The sequence below is a fragment of the Clavelina lepadiformis genome, chromosome 5, assembly GCF_947623445.1.
Source record: "Clavelina lepadiformis chromosome 5, kaClaLepa1.1, whole genome shotgun sequence".
In the NCBI taxonomy this organism is placed as follows: domain Eukaryota; kingdom Metazoa; phylum Chordata; class Ascidiacea; order Aplousobranchia; family Clavelinidae; genus Clavelina; species Clavelina lepadiformis.
Genome location: NC_135244.1, coordinates 1,763,656 through 1,779,968, shown reverse-complemented (window position 1 = coordinate 1,779,968; position 16,313 = coordinate 1,763,656). Strand labels below are relative to the sequence as shown.

The 16,313-nt window shown below is 36.5% G+C and overlaps 2 protein-coding genes and 1 long non-coding RNA gene across 3 annotated transcripts; all 3 read left to right on the top strand.

Moving 5' to 3' along the window:
• The first annotated feature begins 803 nt into the window (after window positions 1-803).
• LOC143459812 (ficolin-1-like) lies at window positions 804-3,177 on the top strand. The gene is made up of 6 exons (XM_076957095.1): window positions 804-1,233; window positions 1,305-1,453; window positions 1,534-1,630; window positions 1,927-2,023; window positions 2,230-2,367; window positions 2,548-3,177. Exons 1-6 carry the CDS (start codon window positions 1,116-1,118, stop codon window positions 2,732-2,734), a joined length of 786 nt encoding a protein of 261 aa, XP_076813210.1. The 5' UTR covers window positions 804-1,115; the 3' UTR covers window positions 2,735-3,177.
• Window positions 3,178-4,829: 1,652 nt separating this feature from the next.
• On the top strand, window positions 4,830-5,892 carry LOC143460412 (uncharacterized). Its single transcript, XR_013117876.1, has 3 exons — window positions 4,830-4,914; window positions 5,096-5,170; window positions 5,359-5,892. It is a non-coding gene; the product is annotated as an uncharacterized LOC143460412 (long non-coding RNA).
• A 6,852-nt stretch (window positions 5,893-12,744) lies between these two features.
• LOC143458640 (uncharacterized) lies at window positions 12,745-15,176 on the top strand. The gene is made up of 2 exons (XM_076955470.1): window positions 12,745-12,995; window positions 14,052-15,176. Exons 1-2 carry the CDS (start codon window positions 12,828-12,830, stop codon window positions 14,931-14,933), a joined length of 1,050 nt encoding a protein of 349 aa, XP_076811585.1. The 5' UTR covers window positions 12,745-12,827; the 3' UTR covers window positions 14,934-15,176.
• The last annotated feature ends 1,137 nt before the right edge of the window (window positions 15,177-16,313 follow it).

Sequence of the window (16,313 nt, the reverse complement as noted above, 5' to 3'; positions counted from 1 at the left end):
TTCATAGAAGTGTTAAAGATCTTTATAAGTAGAAATTTCGTGCATCAAGAAGAGAATGTTTATAGAAGTTGCTGGTATTTGAGCTAATTAAAAATTTAAAAGCTATTACACTGCAAAAAATAATATTAAAGTTACTCATATTCTTATGATATATTACATAAGAATGTGACATGTCATACAATATTTTCACGGTGTGAGTGATGATATTGCCAGATAGAGCAAAGGCAGAACAAATCTTGAGCATAAATTTAGATAGACTGAAACCGGCCCTCAAATGTTTTAATACTAAATACAAGTTTTTTGAATTCTTTCTGAGCTAAAGATTACGTAAGAAAACTTGCACTTTACCCACGAAATCGCATCCATATACTGTATTCCAAACTATGCTATAGGTTGTATAACACCTTTTACTAGCATATTAAAAATGGGGCATAACCAATACAAAAACAAGTTTGTTGAAAATTTAAACTTAAGAAAACTATAAACTCATCTACAGAGTTTCGCAATATGATGTGTGCTGAACCTCCCTTAGAACGAGTTTAAAATAAAGAGAAAAATGCCAAACAAAACCAAAGGAAAGTTCCCACTTTATCCGACCCAAAATCGTTCATGGGTCGTCTCGCAAAATATTGAAAAGATTCCTGTAAAACACTGGCGATATGTGAGCTGGTTAGTGCGTTACATAAGTCACAGGATGTTGTTCAGAAAAATGAAAAACAGGTGGCCAACTCCTTCATTGAAATGCATGAGCAAGAATAAGGCTACGTTTAAATTGAAGTAAAAACATTTATAAACGAACAGACAGCAAAGTAGACAGGAGAAGTAGTGTAAGTAGATCACAAACCAAGAACCTACACTGCTTATTACAATCACAGACGAAAGCAAGCAGTAAATATAAATAGTTAATGCAGGTTGAGCGAAAGTTTGCACTTAATGAATTAAACAGGATGCTTCAATGATGCGTCATCATAATGAAAACAAATCTGTTCCGTTAGCAAGAAATTTCAATAATATACGATCTATAAGAGCGATGTTTAAAAATCTAACTTTGTAAAACCATGCAAGCAATTTAATTATCTCATAGTATAGACAGAATATCAGAATTAAGTAAAATCATGAAACGTGTAATTAAATTTCTTCTCTTGATCTTTTACGTCACTATGACGAATACACAACAATGTCGTCAAGTGACAACCACCGTGTGTGATGACGTCATCATGAAACGGTTGCAAGGTACTTTTCGCTATTATTTATTTCATCATCATTTTTTTGACATCTTTCTGTTTCCATCCTATTTACCATAGACTTGGAAGATTTGATGAATCGCTTGCTTACGTCATTCACCGCAACACCAGAATCTCCAGAGCTTCCTACTTCATGTTCTACGTCATCAGTCAATGGAAAGCAGCTTTTAAAGTCCGGTGAAGAAGTGGTTTGCGAAGATGGGTGGACGGCAAGTGCCCAGTTTTTATTTCAATAAAAAATTTTCGACGATGATTACATAGCCTAATCGCGTTATCATAACATTTCCAGGTTTTCCAACGAAGATTTGACGGGAGTGTCAACTTCCAGGTGGGATGGGACGATTACGTGCAAGGGTTCGGAGATAAAAATGGTGAATTTTGGCTCGGTAAGATCCTATAAAGTGTGGATAGTAAGGTGACTTATGTGTAACGGTTTAGTTATATTTCTGGGCTGGTTCTTGTGATAGTTGACGGGTTGCCAGATACCCGAGTTGACCACTCAACTCAGACATACAAACGGATTGTATTCGTACATTAAGAAGGTAAAAAAAGAACAAGTCAAGTTCATTGCTTTCCAACCGCACCGGTAACTGGAATGACCTTAATACGAACAACTTAGTTGAAAAGACGTGCTAGCATCACACGAGGCGCTAGTGATTTTTGTTACATAACATGTTTGCAGGACTTCGAAAGATTTATGATATGACTCGGTGCGGCGGATGCGAACTCCGCATACAACTGACTTCCTTCGATAATGAGACTGCTCACGCAGATTACTCGTAAGTAATAAAGTAACTTAATCATTTCATAAACTTTTTTCTGACATGAGAAAACGTGCTGAAGACGTGACGTGCTAGTTTGAAGCATTGTTCAGCATTTTCATTAGTTTTGGGCTACATAGCTTGTATAGCCTTTCAGCAGCTTTGAACTTTATAGCGATGATCAATCAATACGTCAATACGGAGACTTATTGTTTATGTTTTAGTTCGTTTTCCATTCAAGGCCCCAAGTACGATTTCATTCTCAAGTTAAGAGGTTACTCCGGAACAGCGGGGGACAGTTTGACGATTTCACACAACTATTTGCCGTTCTCGACCTTCGACGCTGACCACGATTCAAACGGGCAAGTACACAATGTCAAACGAGGAGTTTTGTATTCCACATCTATGTAACCACACCGAGCTTAAAAGTTTAGAAGTGGGAGTGGGAATAATTCAGTTTAGTCCATTGTTAGTTTTTAACTGTATAAAATACGTTTATTACCTGTTTAAGTCTAACAAAGGATAATTGAGGTTTGCTTAAGGAGGGTGAATTGCGCTACACTCTTCGGAAGAGGAAGTGGAGGCTGGTGGTTTCACACATGTGGCAGCTCAGCACTCAATGCGGCTTGGGGTCCCTCGGAGGGGTTTCTGCATAACATAATCTGGAAATCCTGGAAAGGATCTAATGAAGCGCTTAAAGGCACGAAGATGATGCTGCGATGTGATTAACATCGATGTGTCGTATTTGTGACATTATTTGGATTATGACGTATATATGATATTAATGAAATCTCGATTTGTTTATTCCAGTTGTGAGTTGTGACACCATTTTTTGCACGGCATCCTATCTTTGTAAAACCTTTCTCGTTGTTCTATTTGAATAGATTAAAACCGTATCAATTGGTATATATTGGTATAAGAAATAGAAGTTCAAGTTATATATAACTATTTAGTGAACGTTTCTGAAAGAATGATTTCTCCGCAGGAAATATCGGGTAAAAATAATTGCAAACACGTAACATTATGCTAAAGATTTGCATGAAGTTTTAGGCCTAGGCCGTTAACATATGAGCTGATCATGTTGATGCTCACTGGTTTATGCAGTATAACCATTTTGAGATGTCTTACGCGAGCCTAACAAGTAACATCAATAAAAATATCTGGCATATGTAGTTTGTCATTGTTGGACCTACATTGAATGAGTTAAGTGATTTGAAGTTGTCACTTTGCTGAGCTAGTCTGTTTGTTTTTCAAATGTTAGTGTCTGGCATGGGAAGGCTGATACACTAACAAAGTTAAGCTATACTAAAATACGCTCAAAGCCTAAAAAATATCATGAATAAGCATAAGTAATGCCAACCAATGGCGACGTTGGACAATCCAGCAACGCTGAATAGCAAGCCGGTTGACAGCTGAGAGTGATTTGTTAGGGATTTATTGAGATTTAATTAACCGCAAAACTGACGTTAAACCGATGCGAGTGAGCAATCTTTTTCCGTATTGAAAACTTTTGTTTGTTGTTAAAGTTCAACACTTTAAACTCTAAACAATCTTGAGTTATCTATGAAATACAACAAGAGCCACAGCTTTTCTAAGAAAACAGCGCGTCCGCGCGAAATGTTACACATACAAGTGTTAGTCAAGTAGTGGCGTCAGCGAGCTTATTGTACGGATTATCTTACAAGGTTGTGTGGTACTGCGGAAAAAGCGCCCGATCAACGCATTAACATTTGATAAAATCGTCAAATGAAATTCCGCTATGAAAGAAAATATGACTTTAACATGTCGGTTTCATGTTTTATCGTCGTGTAAATGTCGTCACAGGCGAAATTTTCTCACTTGCACTCATAATATAAGTGTCTAAAGTCTGATCACGTTTGGCACATAAGTTTTGCAAACTTCCAGGATTTGTTAGCGCTTTTGCATTTACTAAGCAGCAGTTTGAATATATGTCACGTATATACATTTTGATCCTTTTATTATCATTTGACTCAAAGGTTTATAGCTTTAGTGGGCAGCCAATAATTATCAGCAAAAGTAGGCTGCCAGTTAAAACGACTGACAAGCACTGTATCAACTGACATACGGTCTGTTTCATACAGTGAAACTATTTTTAGGTAAAGCACTTCCAGCGTCAATCTCTTTGCGGCTGAAGTCAATAAAGCTCAGGTAGAAATCACAAAACACTTACTTTAAGAATTCCACAAAACCAAACATAACGTGGGATTACGGATGTGGTCAAATGAGTCCATCAATTAGGTCCACTCATGGTAGAGTCTATTGTTTTTAAGGCAACAAATAGGTTTTTATAAGCCCTGTCAGCTCGCGGCATTCCATGGGGCTTGTCTACGCACTAAAATGCGACCAAATAAACAATTGATTCGCGAAGTGACGACAGAATGAGCGTTGTACGGAGAAGCGAAACCGAATAAAGGCGAGAAAAAATCTTTTGTTTGGACTTCATTCGTCATTTATAGCGTTTATTGCCCTTCGTCCAATAATAGGGTTTTATTCCTCCGACCAGTTATGGATATATTTTGCATAGAATTGCACTGTTTGACGTATCTCGCAAACAAGTGAGCTTACAGCAAAATGGCAGATCAACAGATGAATATAAGAAAGTCAACTAGAAAAATAAACAAAAAATCATAACTTATTTAAAGTGTAGTCCTATGCAAGTATATATAATAAAGCACGAAGAGCAAGAAAACTTTCTGTTTAAGATGATTTAAGCTACATTTTTTAGTGATCTGCTTTCATATGAATGCAGCTATTTCCGTACAATATTTCTTCACGGTTTTAAAGGCATGTATTTTGTTTTTTAAAGGTGTATCATCTTTTATTTCTCTTTGTAAATTAAAAAGGAAAAATCAAAGTTCACTTCGATATGTCCTGACGCATTGTTGAAGGTTGGTTTCAATGAATTTTATTTTTTTGTAATTTTCAATTATTTTTCATGAAGAATTCAGTTATTTTGAAATGTTTAATGCTTTGCGTTCTATTGTGGGTTTAAATAATTGCATCACATGTCCAGTAAATCAATGCTTTCAAAATTAAGGTCATGTTACATTTTTCTATCTATTTCTATAGCTGTTGTCCGTCTTTGTAAATACTTGGGATGCTGTACAAATCCAGAGCCGGATAATGAAGCGCCACCCGGATTCGGTAAGCACCACTAGATTTTTTTTGAACCGAACAGCGTCTAATGCCGAAGGTGTACTGGGGGCTACTTGTAATTAGCTAATGGAGATTTTTAATTTAAATTTGTTTCTTAAAGTAACCTTATTATTTGGCTCATATGCTAACTTATAAAAAAGTAATCCCAGTAAAACTGAAAAAATGTCTCGATTTAGGGGAATGGAGAACCAGACGAAGATCTACTGTGAACCCATACGCAGACATTTGGTATATTAACGACGCTAAATCAAATCGATTTAACCCAACTTTTGTTTCAAGTGGAACTGGAAAATGAGGCTAAAACTTCTTTAACGAACATTGAAGCTTAAGCTTAAATTAATAAAAAAATAACTTCTCATCGATTTTTAAAGCACTGGTTTAGAGTTATATCATTGGCGCAAAACGATTATTAAATTGAGAAAAAATAAATAATAAGTTATAAGAAAACATGATAAAGTGTTATAACCTCTACATATTGCAATATATTAAACATTAGTTTTCTGCAATCACAAAAAATTTCTTTCTTGTGTTAAGCATTCAGCGTCATTTATGATCGCCCGGTTTTAAACTCCTGACGGAAAAAAATCGGATTTGAAAAGTTGACTTTGATATGCTTTCGCTCTTTTAAAGTTCTTACTAGCTTCGTCATATTTTTGTAAACAAAATTCATTCGTTATAACTATTCGAAATAAATCAAACAAAAAGATCGACTTTTGTTTTGATTGGCATGGTATAGTATATAATACATGGTATTTATCCGTTCAGATTAAGGCTAAGGTCTTTCAAGGTAAATTCCATCTCCCAATGAACAACAATGTGTCATCAATTTTTCAAAAACACAATTTGTCAGTGTGCAATTCAGCTATAGGCAGGCTTGTCCATGGGAATGGGATTCCCACGGGAATCCCATGAGAAATGTCCCATGGGATGGGATGGGATGGGACAGCACGAATTGCAATTCCCATGTCATTGAAAATTTGCTAAATGAGCACAGTGACTCGGAATATGAGTACCAATGATAATAAATTGTCATAGATAGACAACTTTTCTGAACTTTAAAGTTAACAAAGTCAATAAATTTTGTCGTTTTGTATCTCTCTTTGTACATGTAGTCAATTCTAATAGACATTAGACTTAAATTTCCATAAATTTAATAACATTTATTGAATTGTATTTTGATGGAATGGCATGGGATGGGATGGGATGGGACAGGCATAAATTGCTATGGGATGGGATGGGATGGGACAGAAAAAAATGTCCCATGGACAAGCCTGGCTATAGGCCTACAGTCTAAGGTATGTTACCAAAATCTAACATAACTGCTATTGCTGCCAGAAATTAGGCTTTTGCTTGGGACGGAGTTTTTTATGATGTTTTTTGATGGCGGCTACCTACCACGTTGAAATCGTTTTGTCAACAACCTATTGCTAAAACACACAACGTGCTCGTCTGCATAACATGGTTTTAAATGTGAAACGAGGGCTAAAACGTGTATTACGGACCAATATGAGAGAGCAAAAAAATTGTTAGTGTCAGCACGGCTACCAAGCCCAAATTAAAAAACACGCAATTAAAACACATTTAATATAAAACAGAAGTTACGCTGATAGTTTGGCGGGACATAAGCGTTGTGTCACCGTCAAGATGGAGCCGACCTGTCTTTCCTTTGAAGAATCTTTTACACGGGTCGTTTGTCAGAGGAAGATGGTCAGCTTGTTTGAATATGCGTCAATCGACAGTGATGTAAGTGCCAGGAGGAGATGAAAGTATTTAATGCCCGGTTGGATCCTGGAGCAAGCGATCTTGAAATCCATTTTTCATGGTTGGGTATTTTTTTGCCCGGGGTGTGAATGAGTCACTTTTCAATCCAAAGTCTTTCTGTTTGTGTTCTGAAAAACGTTATTTACAACGCAGGAGAGATTTCTGGACTTTGATTTTATAGCAGCGGTTATTTAGAGAATAATGGACAAAAAGAAAAAATAAGCTTAGATGTAGAATGACATATGATGCAACTGCAAGAGAGAGAGAGCAATAATACTAATTTTGATAGAAACTGCAAACGAGGTAGTGTGGGTGTGTAAAGTAGGCTAGCACTTACACAAATGCAATTAGGCCTATGTCATAATTTCACATAGTGCAATAGACAGCAAAAATATTTGTGTAAAAAAGCACACTCACAGCAATGTGATCAAAAGGGAGAAAAAAAGTGCAAGTTAATAAACTTCTGAGAATGTGAATGTAAATAAGTGTTTATAAGTAAGATCTGATTATCGTGATTACAAAAAATGGTAAAATTAAAAAGGTGTATAAGTGCACATGAATACGATTTGATTACAGTGATTTAAAAATAAGAGTAAATTTAAAAGTGCATAAACACGAAGATAAAGGTAAGTTAGTCGAGTAGCTGGCAAGAGGGTAAATTTCGTTGCTTAAATTTATGGATCAAAGTACACATGTTTAGGCTAAACAAACTCTCAATTGACAACAGTATACTAATCTACCTGCTTCCTGTCAAATTTTATACAGTATAGAGTTTTTGTAACTTGTTCATTAAAGATTTCTGACCATGCTTCCGCACATGTATGCAATATCGAGTGTAACTTTCCATTGAAGAGTGGTTAGGTTGTCTTTGTTTAAATAGGGTTTTATTTTTCTGACTATGCTGGGATTCATTCGTAGTTTTTGCAGCAGGGTGTTCATGTGGATTTCCAAGAAAGATTTTCTTGCAAATGCAAACCTAAGAAATTAGTGTTTTTTTACGCCCTCAAAGTGTTTTCCTTCCTAGTGGAGTTTAGTAGAGTCAGATTCATAGCTAGGTTTGGTTTCAAAGATCATGAAATTGGTTTTGGCCAAATTCAGAGATAGCTTATTGCTAATAAACCATTTTTGGACGGCAACAAATTCCTCTTCAACTTCTTTTGCTCATTTAATGATACCTTTGCTTTGTTTAACTAGATCAGTGTCATCAGCAAACATAATTGCATCGGTTTTGTCAGACAATTTTTAAAGTTTTTTACAAAAATAAGGAAAAGTAAAGGTCCAAGAATCGATCCTTGTTGAACTCCATGTTGCTTTTTGCTAGTTGAGTTAGATGAGGATCCATTAAAATCTATTACTTGGTTACAATCAGAAAGATAGCTTTTAAACCAATTATAAACTATTTTCGATTTTTCTAATCCTGCAGTGATATAATTTCATAATATCATGGTTAATTGTGTCAAATGCTTTGGAAATGTCCAAGAACACTCCCACCACTGAGTTGCCGTTTTTAAAAGCATCTTTGATTTTCATACTTAATAAAGAGGCTGCATGGCAAGTGGTATGGCCTTTGCGGAACCCAAATTGGTTTTCAAAGAAAAGAATTGCTTCTGTTTAGAAAACTAAGTACCCTTGTATTCATTAAGCTCTCCAGAATTTTCGAGAATGGAGATAAGAGACTTATTGGTCTATAATTGCTGCATTGGTGTGAGTTCATCTTTTTATGTACAGAAATTATTTTTTTTGAGGGACTCAAGGAATATTCCCGTGGACAAGGACAAATTAAACACGTGAGATAATTTAAATAAAATAATATCAGGGGTGTTTTTTAGTACTTTTGCTGGTATTCCATCAATCCGGCAGTTTAGTTTTCGGGCCATTTTATTAATTATTTTTGATTTCTTGTGGGGTAGTATTTCAGTGTTTGATTCAGAATCTTGCTTTGGGGCCCTGCATGGGGTGCCAAATGTTACTGTTTGACAATTTATTTTAATGTCGATCAAGAGTGACTCCGACTCATTAACCTTTTCATGCATGAGGGTTAGGTCATGCCTTGTTAGATAAAAGACCACGTTTTTTGATATATAGGCTCACAGCACCACCAATAGAATCAATTCTGGGATTTGAATCGAAAACATAATCATCAAGACTTTGGAGTTCTCTAGTTTGTTTTTTGGTAAGCCAAATTGCATTTACTGATGTTATAGGCTACTAGGTGGTATGCTGGAATTTCCTACAAGTGCTTCTAAATTTTTAAAGTGGTCTGGGTTTGCCAGTGATCTTATATTAATAATTATAGTTGTGAAAATGTTACTGGTACCAGTAGTTTTTACCAGACCATTTATGTTACGGAAAAGAATGTATTGATCATCATTTGATTCAGTACACCATTTTCGAAATCAAAAATTTGGTCTAATTCAGGTAAATAGTACAAACCAAGCAGTGAAAGCTGTTACTTTTCCTTGGCATGGGAAAATAAAAATAAACAATAAGAAAAATAATAACAACTACAAGACTTGTCTACATTATAAAACTACTGTTGCCTTCGCTGTGTGTTAATCAGAAGTTAGCCATTGAAAAGAAAATTTACTCATTGCTCTTACAACGTAGACTTCAGTCTATTGACATCTCCTAACCTAAAATATGAAATGATTTAATAATTTTCCGATTTAAAAGTATTTTTTCATTTAGGTAAACTTTTATATCTACAATAAATTGATATATTATGTAGGTATTTTATGACTCAAACCCTTTCCCTTTTAACGTTTTCACATATTTCAGATGTCTATGCTGAAAAGAAACATAATCTAGAATGAATGAGCATAAGCGGCAAAAAAGCAGGTGCAGTGACCAAAAAACCCTGAAGTGACTGTTAAAGTTTTTACAACAACTTTCTTGTGCATCTTTCTAGCGGCTTACTTTTAATGGAATATGGGTTTTGTTGCTGCTTGGGTTATGATCGGTACCATTTCGAGATTTCATTGTCAAAACTCCATAGGCTGATGCGATTTATTTTGTTATTAAGTCAGTTTTTTCCAACAGAAAGAAACCAAAGATAAGCTGATGATCATGGTTGTGAAGTGTGAACCAACCCAGTAATGCTGCAGTTATGGCCGTGTTAGTCGAGTTAAGAAATAGATATGGGATCACATTCTTTTGTCCTTGGACCATGAGAAAATTTTTTGCATAACTTAAACTTGGCGATAATTTCTCATCTCTATTTGCTGCTAGCCCTGGCCTATCACCTCGATTAGCGAATGCGAAAGCACGGTAGCTTTCGGCGACTTGACGAGAAATACTGCGTGCAAAGACGCAAACGTTGGTGTGATGGCATGAACTGAAACCTAACTTTTTTGTTTATTTATTATGAATTGGCATGTCGATAAAGAATTTTGGTGTGCACTTTGATAAATCCCGTGCGTCTAGATGCCTCACTTTCCACTAGGGTCGGCCAGTCTGCCAGTGTACGAAAGTAACCAGTGTCCAAATTTGACCTAAAAATCGCTATTTTAATTTCGATTTTTTGGTGCAATTTTATGGATTTTTTTCAGGTAGTAAGCACGATTCTTGTAACTGTATAGGGTCTATCGGCGGTATTGCGGCCACATTTTTTCTTTGCGATTTAAATCTCATGTTAAATACGTTTGCCTGGGGCTAGCGAAAAAATTTTTTCACCATATTGTGCAGAATTTAATCTACTTTTTTACTATAATTTTATATTATTTTCTGTTGATGCAAAAACGGAGCAAAACGATTTCTTCCAAGACTACTTTTTCCGGGTAATTGCGGACACTCCTTGCAAATGCGGCCACACATCTCCATAAATGCGTCAGCATTTCCCTGCTTTTGCGGACGTATTTTTATGAAGAATTTAGCCTTTTACAGTATTGCTGTTTGTTGTGTGCAAGACTGAAGAAGAACATTGGACTTACAAGCAGTGCAAAATAATTTGTTTTTATTCATTGATTCATCGAATAACTGTATAATAAATATATGTATGTATAAATATTGTAAGAATAAGGGAGAAGAATATTCAGGTAACTTGGTTGGTGTAAAACGATGCACAACCACTACGATTCGATTTTACTTTTGCGTTTATATAATGGACGGGCCAAGTTTTAAACGTTTTTAGTATACCTCGCATATCCTATAAGCGTAACTTAACCGTAACGATTATCGTATGTTTACAGTGTAATGCAAAATAAAAAGTGAGTCATTACGCTTAGCCTGCATCGAGTACAAGAAAAATTCCAAAGGAATAAGGCGGCAAGCTTATACTCGTGTAGCCTACATATTAAAACTTTATGGTACAACATGTTTTCTGATAATGTATTTGTTTATTTCATGCGACAAGAAACAATTCAAGAAAATACCACTTGAGAGTCGATGCTAATGAAAAAAGAACCGAAAAATTTTATCAGCACCATTTTCACACAAACATATCACAATACCACTGCACGTTTTCAATTTCATTAACCTCGATATTGAGGTTGGTGCATTTGGTATGGTCCCAGAAATCACAAGCTACCCATGACGGTTCAACCGGACCTCTTTTCCACTTTAGCAAATAGCTGAAAGAGCTGCATTTAGCGTTACTTGATCGTAAGAGTTCCTTGATTTCTTACTTGGTAACTCCATATTGCGCAAGTAGACCAAAGTAAGCAAATAATCACGTGCAAACAAAGCATTTGATAAACTAGAATGATCACGTTATGCTGTCCACATTTAGGGGGTTGTTTTGTAATTGTGATGAAACACAGAAAAATAAAAAAAAAAAAATTGAAAAAATACACATAGACACCTAAAATTTTGTACATACACAGAAGAAGGATACAGTTACTCGTGTGCGAAAAAAGAATGAAAAAAGAGCAACATTTTTGGGAGAAACAGCAGTTTAGTCTGCAGAGTGAAAAAAAATTTTTTGCTGTTTTTCATATCGTTCTGGTCTTAGTTTGAGATAGTCACGTTCTAAGGGTAATAACAAACGTTTTACTTGGAGTAACTCCCTGAAATTTGCTGGAGTTGTTTATTAGGAATATTAGATGAGGCTAATTAAAAAAAAAATTATTTTCGTTGTAAAATTTTTCGGTAATTTCAGAAACAATTTTACCGGCCGCAAAAGCGCTGTGGCCGCAATAGCGCCGATTGACCCTATCACATTTCAAGTCTCTACGTAAAGACGTACAATAGACCCTTTCCGAATTACTGGGGCCATATTTTTGGGTGTCAAGATCTTAACGATCGCCGATACTTAACAATGGAAATTGTCCACCCACTTTGATTCTTTTTTAAATGCGTTCTGCGCATAAGATTGTAATGATTTTGCTCAGGTAAGTAGCCTAGCATATGAATTCCTTTACGCAATAATAAAAAAATTTGAAACTATGTTTCGAAGTTAACAGTTACAAACAGGGAATTATTAAAGAAAAGGTTGTTGTTCGCATTTGGCTTGAGACTAAATAACACTAATTGGTAATACGAATGAGTTTGCATGCATTATGATTGTTGAAACTTGACAATTTAACAGTATATACTCACTGACCTTGCAACTTCGCACTTGCGTTGAACACTGGCCTTATAATACTGGTTAATTTTTTTATTTGCTTTTTACCTATGGTATTTAGGTTCCTGTTTTCATTGGCTTTTACAGCAAACTGAGACGTTTGCAATTTGAGCAGTTAAGGCTGAGTGTTAAATAACTTTTTAAAAATTGCACTGATGGTGGAATGGTTGTTACTCACTGCTTCAACTGAAAGGATGTGGCTTTAGCTATGTTCCAACTTGAGATGTTTGCCATTAACACATTTATGTTTTGCAAATATTTTTAGCTCTTATGTTGGTTTAAGTTAATATCTTATTGAAAGTGTAATTACATTAGATATAAGTAATGGGCCGAAAAAAGAAAAGACCGATTAAGCCGTGGTGTTGGTATTGCAACCGGATATTTGATGATGAAAAAATTCTCATTCAACATCAGAAAGCGAAACACTTCAAGTGCCATGTTTGTCACAAAAAGCTTTTCACAGGCCCGGGTTTGGCCATTCATTGTATGCAGGTAAGTGCTATTATATTCTGTTTCTAAGTATTTGGCAGTAACATACTATTTGCCTACCATTATTATTGTGCTTCACCATCCTTTATATGGTGTATTTATCTTGTATCGGGTGTACGAAAACATTGTAATACATTTTGCGGGAATTACTACAGAAAGCAGAGTTAAAACAAGGTTAGCAATATTCTTGCCTTGCATAACGCTGTATTTGTTTGTTTGACAGCATACTATCTCTATGTATATTATAAATACAGCTCGTTATGTCATTCATTTGGCATTATTTACATTGTCTATTTATCTTTTGTATTTAATTTCGAAATCAGCTTCAAAAGTTATATGTGAATAGTTAAGATTTTTATTGTCAATTGCTAATTTCTGTCAGATGTTGGTGTCTCACAGGATATTCACCTGCTAATCAGGTCAGGCTAATCATACTGTATCATTTCTAAACAAGTTTAGAAAGTAGAACAAGTACATACGCTGTTGAATATGTTAACTCTGTAGTCTCTATATATGTGTATTTTGGCTGGTAAAAAAAATCTCATCTAAAGAAGACGTATTTTGGCGTTGCATAGTGTTTGGACTGTGTAAGATATTTATTTTTTCTTATTTGCAATTTCCAAAAATCTCTTCACAATCTGCTATAAATTGTCTTCGCCTCAAGTAAGGTAAGGCTAAGATCGTTATCAAAAGGTTATTATGTTTTTTTCTAACAAAAGGTATATCTTGTAGTATCAGATCCCATTAGTCCATAGACATGATATGGTTTGTTTTAAAGCTGGTCCATTAATTCATACATTATCAATATTTATTCTAGATTTATTTGTTGTAGTAAATTTAGAGGATGTTACGTTGACATAAAGACAGCGAAATCGAGTTCGTCACAGGTTTGTACCGTCAAGGTACAGTACCATGTAATTCCTAAGAGCAAAAAGCTGGCGTTCACTTTACTTTAATGCATTGTGTTGTCACACTCAGATGATTTTGGATCTATTATAGATATAGTTATATAACAAACATTTTTCAATTGACATTGTCTAACACACTTCTCTCTTTTAGGTCCACAAGGAGAATATAGGAGCTGTGCCAAACTCAATCCAAGGTCGCACCGATGTTGAAATCGAGATATATGGCATGGAGGGGATTCCCCAGAAGGATCAAGAGGAACATGCGAAAAAAATGAGGGACGGTGGGCCAAAGAGTAAGCGTTCGAAAAATGACGAGAGCAGTGACGAGAGTAGCGACGATGATAACAGCACCACAAGTAACATGCCAGGACCTATGGGTTTTATGGGCGGGCCTATGGGATTTCCTGGAATGGGCATGCCGGGTCCAATGGGCATGATGGGTATGCCCATGGGTCCTATGGGTGGTATGAACATGCCAATGGGCCACATGGGGATGGGAAACCCCAATATGAGGTGGCCGATGCCAAATCAGCAAATGATGGGAGGTATGATGGGACCAGGTGGTCCCATGGGTCCTGGCCCAATGGGCCCAGGTCCGATGGGCCAAGGTCCGGGCTCTATGGGTTCCGGTCAGATGCACCCAGGAGGGGCAGGCCCTAGCAACAACATGGATGGTAGCAACGTGAATCCCAATGGTTCATTCAACGATAAAACAGAAGGAGGCAGCGTGGCTCAGAAAGATGCGGAAACAGCTCCATCAGAAAGTGGCATGCCGAAGCCACTTTTTCCAGCTGCGTCAAATATCGCACAGAGCCGATCTAGCCCCGCCGATCGGGGAGACGGAAAGTCAACGGCTGGTTCGGGGCCAAAGTCTCTCTCTGCTAATAGCAAGCTTATGCATCCAGATGATGAAGAAACTTCTTTGGAGGAGATACGAGCTCGGATGTTAAAATACAGGAGCCCAGCGATTTCAGCCCCTCCCATGCATAAACAACCACGAAGCACCTATCAAAACCTTCCAACCGTCTATTGATGAAATTGCAGTTACCATTTCTGACTGAACTTGTGGAATACCCGTGTTTGATCATCTCTTTACACTGCCTAATTGCAACATTGTTTTTCTTGTTAAGCATTGGCGTATCATAGACAATGGACTTCCCCGGGGTTGGAACAGTTTTAATGTGGGCATCGAACAAGTGTTGCTTGTTAATTCGTGGTTTGGTTCTCTATGTTGCCCCCTGCTGTTTTGTATAAAAATATAAGGAATGAATTGTTATTGTCGCGATAGATTTGCACTCAAGTGGTTTAAGACGTAGATGGAATAAATCGTCTTTTCAAACCAGCGCCAGGAAGATTCACGGTGTTTTTCTTTTAGTTAAAATATAGCGACCGTTTGAACGTTTGTTAAAATAAACGCGTTCCACGTTAATCATAAGTGTAGGAACATTGCGTCATTTCCGCATAACTCCCCACGCAGCGATCTTCGATCCGGTATGAATTCTGTCAGCCATGTCATTTCTAAAAGATTATTGTCAAAGTTTAAATAGAGACATTACATGCAGTAGCGCCATTTAGCTGAAGTAAGGAAAACGGTTGCAATGTGAACACAACGAAATTGCCAGAGAGGTGATCACAGACAGAGAGCAAACATCCTCATCACCGTTGCTGAATTAAGCAATGTCTCGCTTGTGGAAAAGAAAGCTCTGAAAGCCTCTTTTTCGCTTGAATAAATGAGTAAAATTTTGATGACTATAAAACGTACTAAACACGTTTGGATACGATCAAGCTTGACTGCAGAAAACTAAGTTCCAGCTGAAGTGCCGGAGACAAGGTGTGATGAAATTGTTTTATTATTTTTCATTAGAGTTTGATGTTGTATTGTTTATTTTTCGCCATTATATGTGCGGCGCAAAAGTTACGATGCTAACCGTTGTAGTTACAGCATAATAAAACACAGGTTCACGAAGAATTAACGAGCAAGAAAAAGTGGCAACGCCCAAGCGCTTAAAACATGCAAGATAGCAATAGTAGAATTTTGCTATAAGATGGTAAGTTAGCATGGCCCCCAAACCCACGATGAGAGAATAAATAAAAAAAATATAGCTTCAGATTGCACCGTCAAATTGAAACCCATTTACAAATGGTTTTGTCTACTTCCTACATGGGGATTTTCTTGTGCAAACCTTTACAAGGACCGCAAAGTTACAATAGGAGCGGTAACCACAATATGCCAGCTAGCAGATGTATACCTAGCTGGTAAAGCAGTTAGCAGTAGCTGATATGCCAGCTACTGCTATCATAAATAGGCCTACATCATGAACATGAGGGGATTACCATGGGTTTTTGCTCGTAAACTATGAAGTACATAGACCAGTGGTTCTGAAATTTTTTTCACATTCCTCCCTTGCAGACC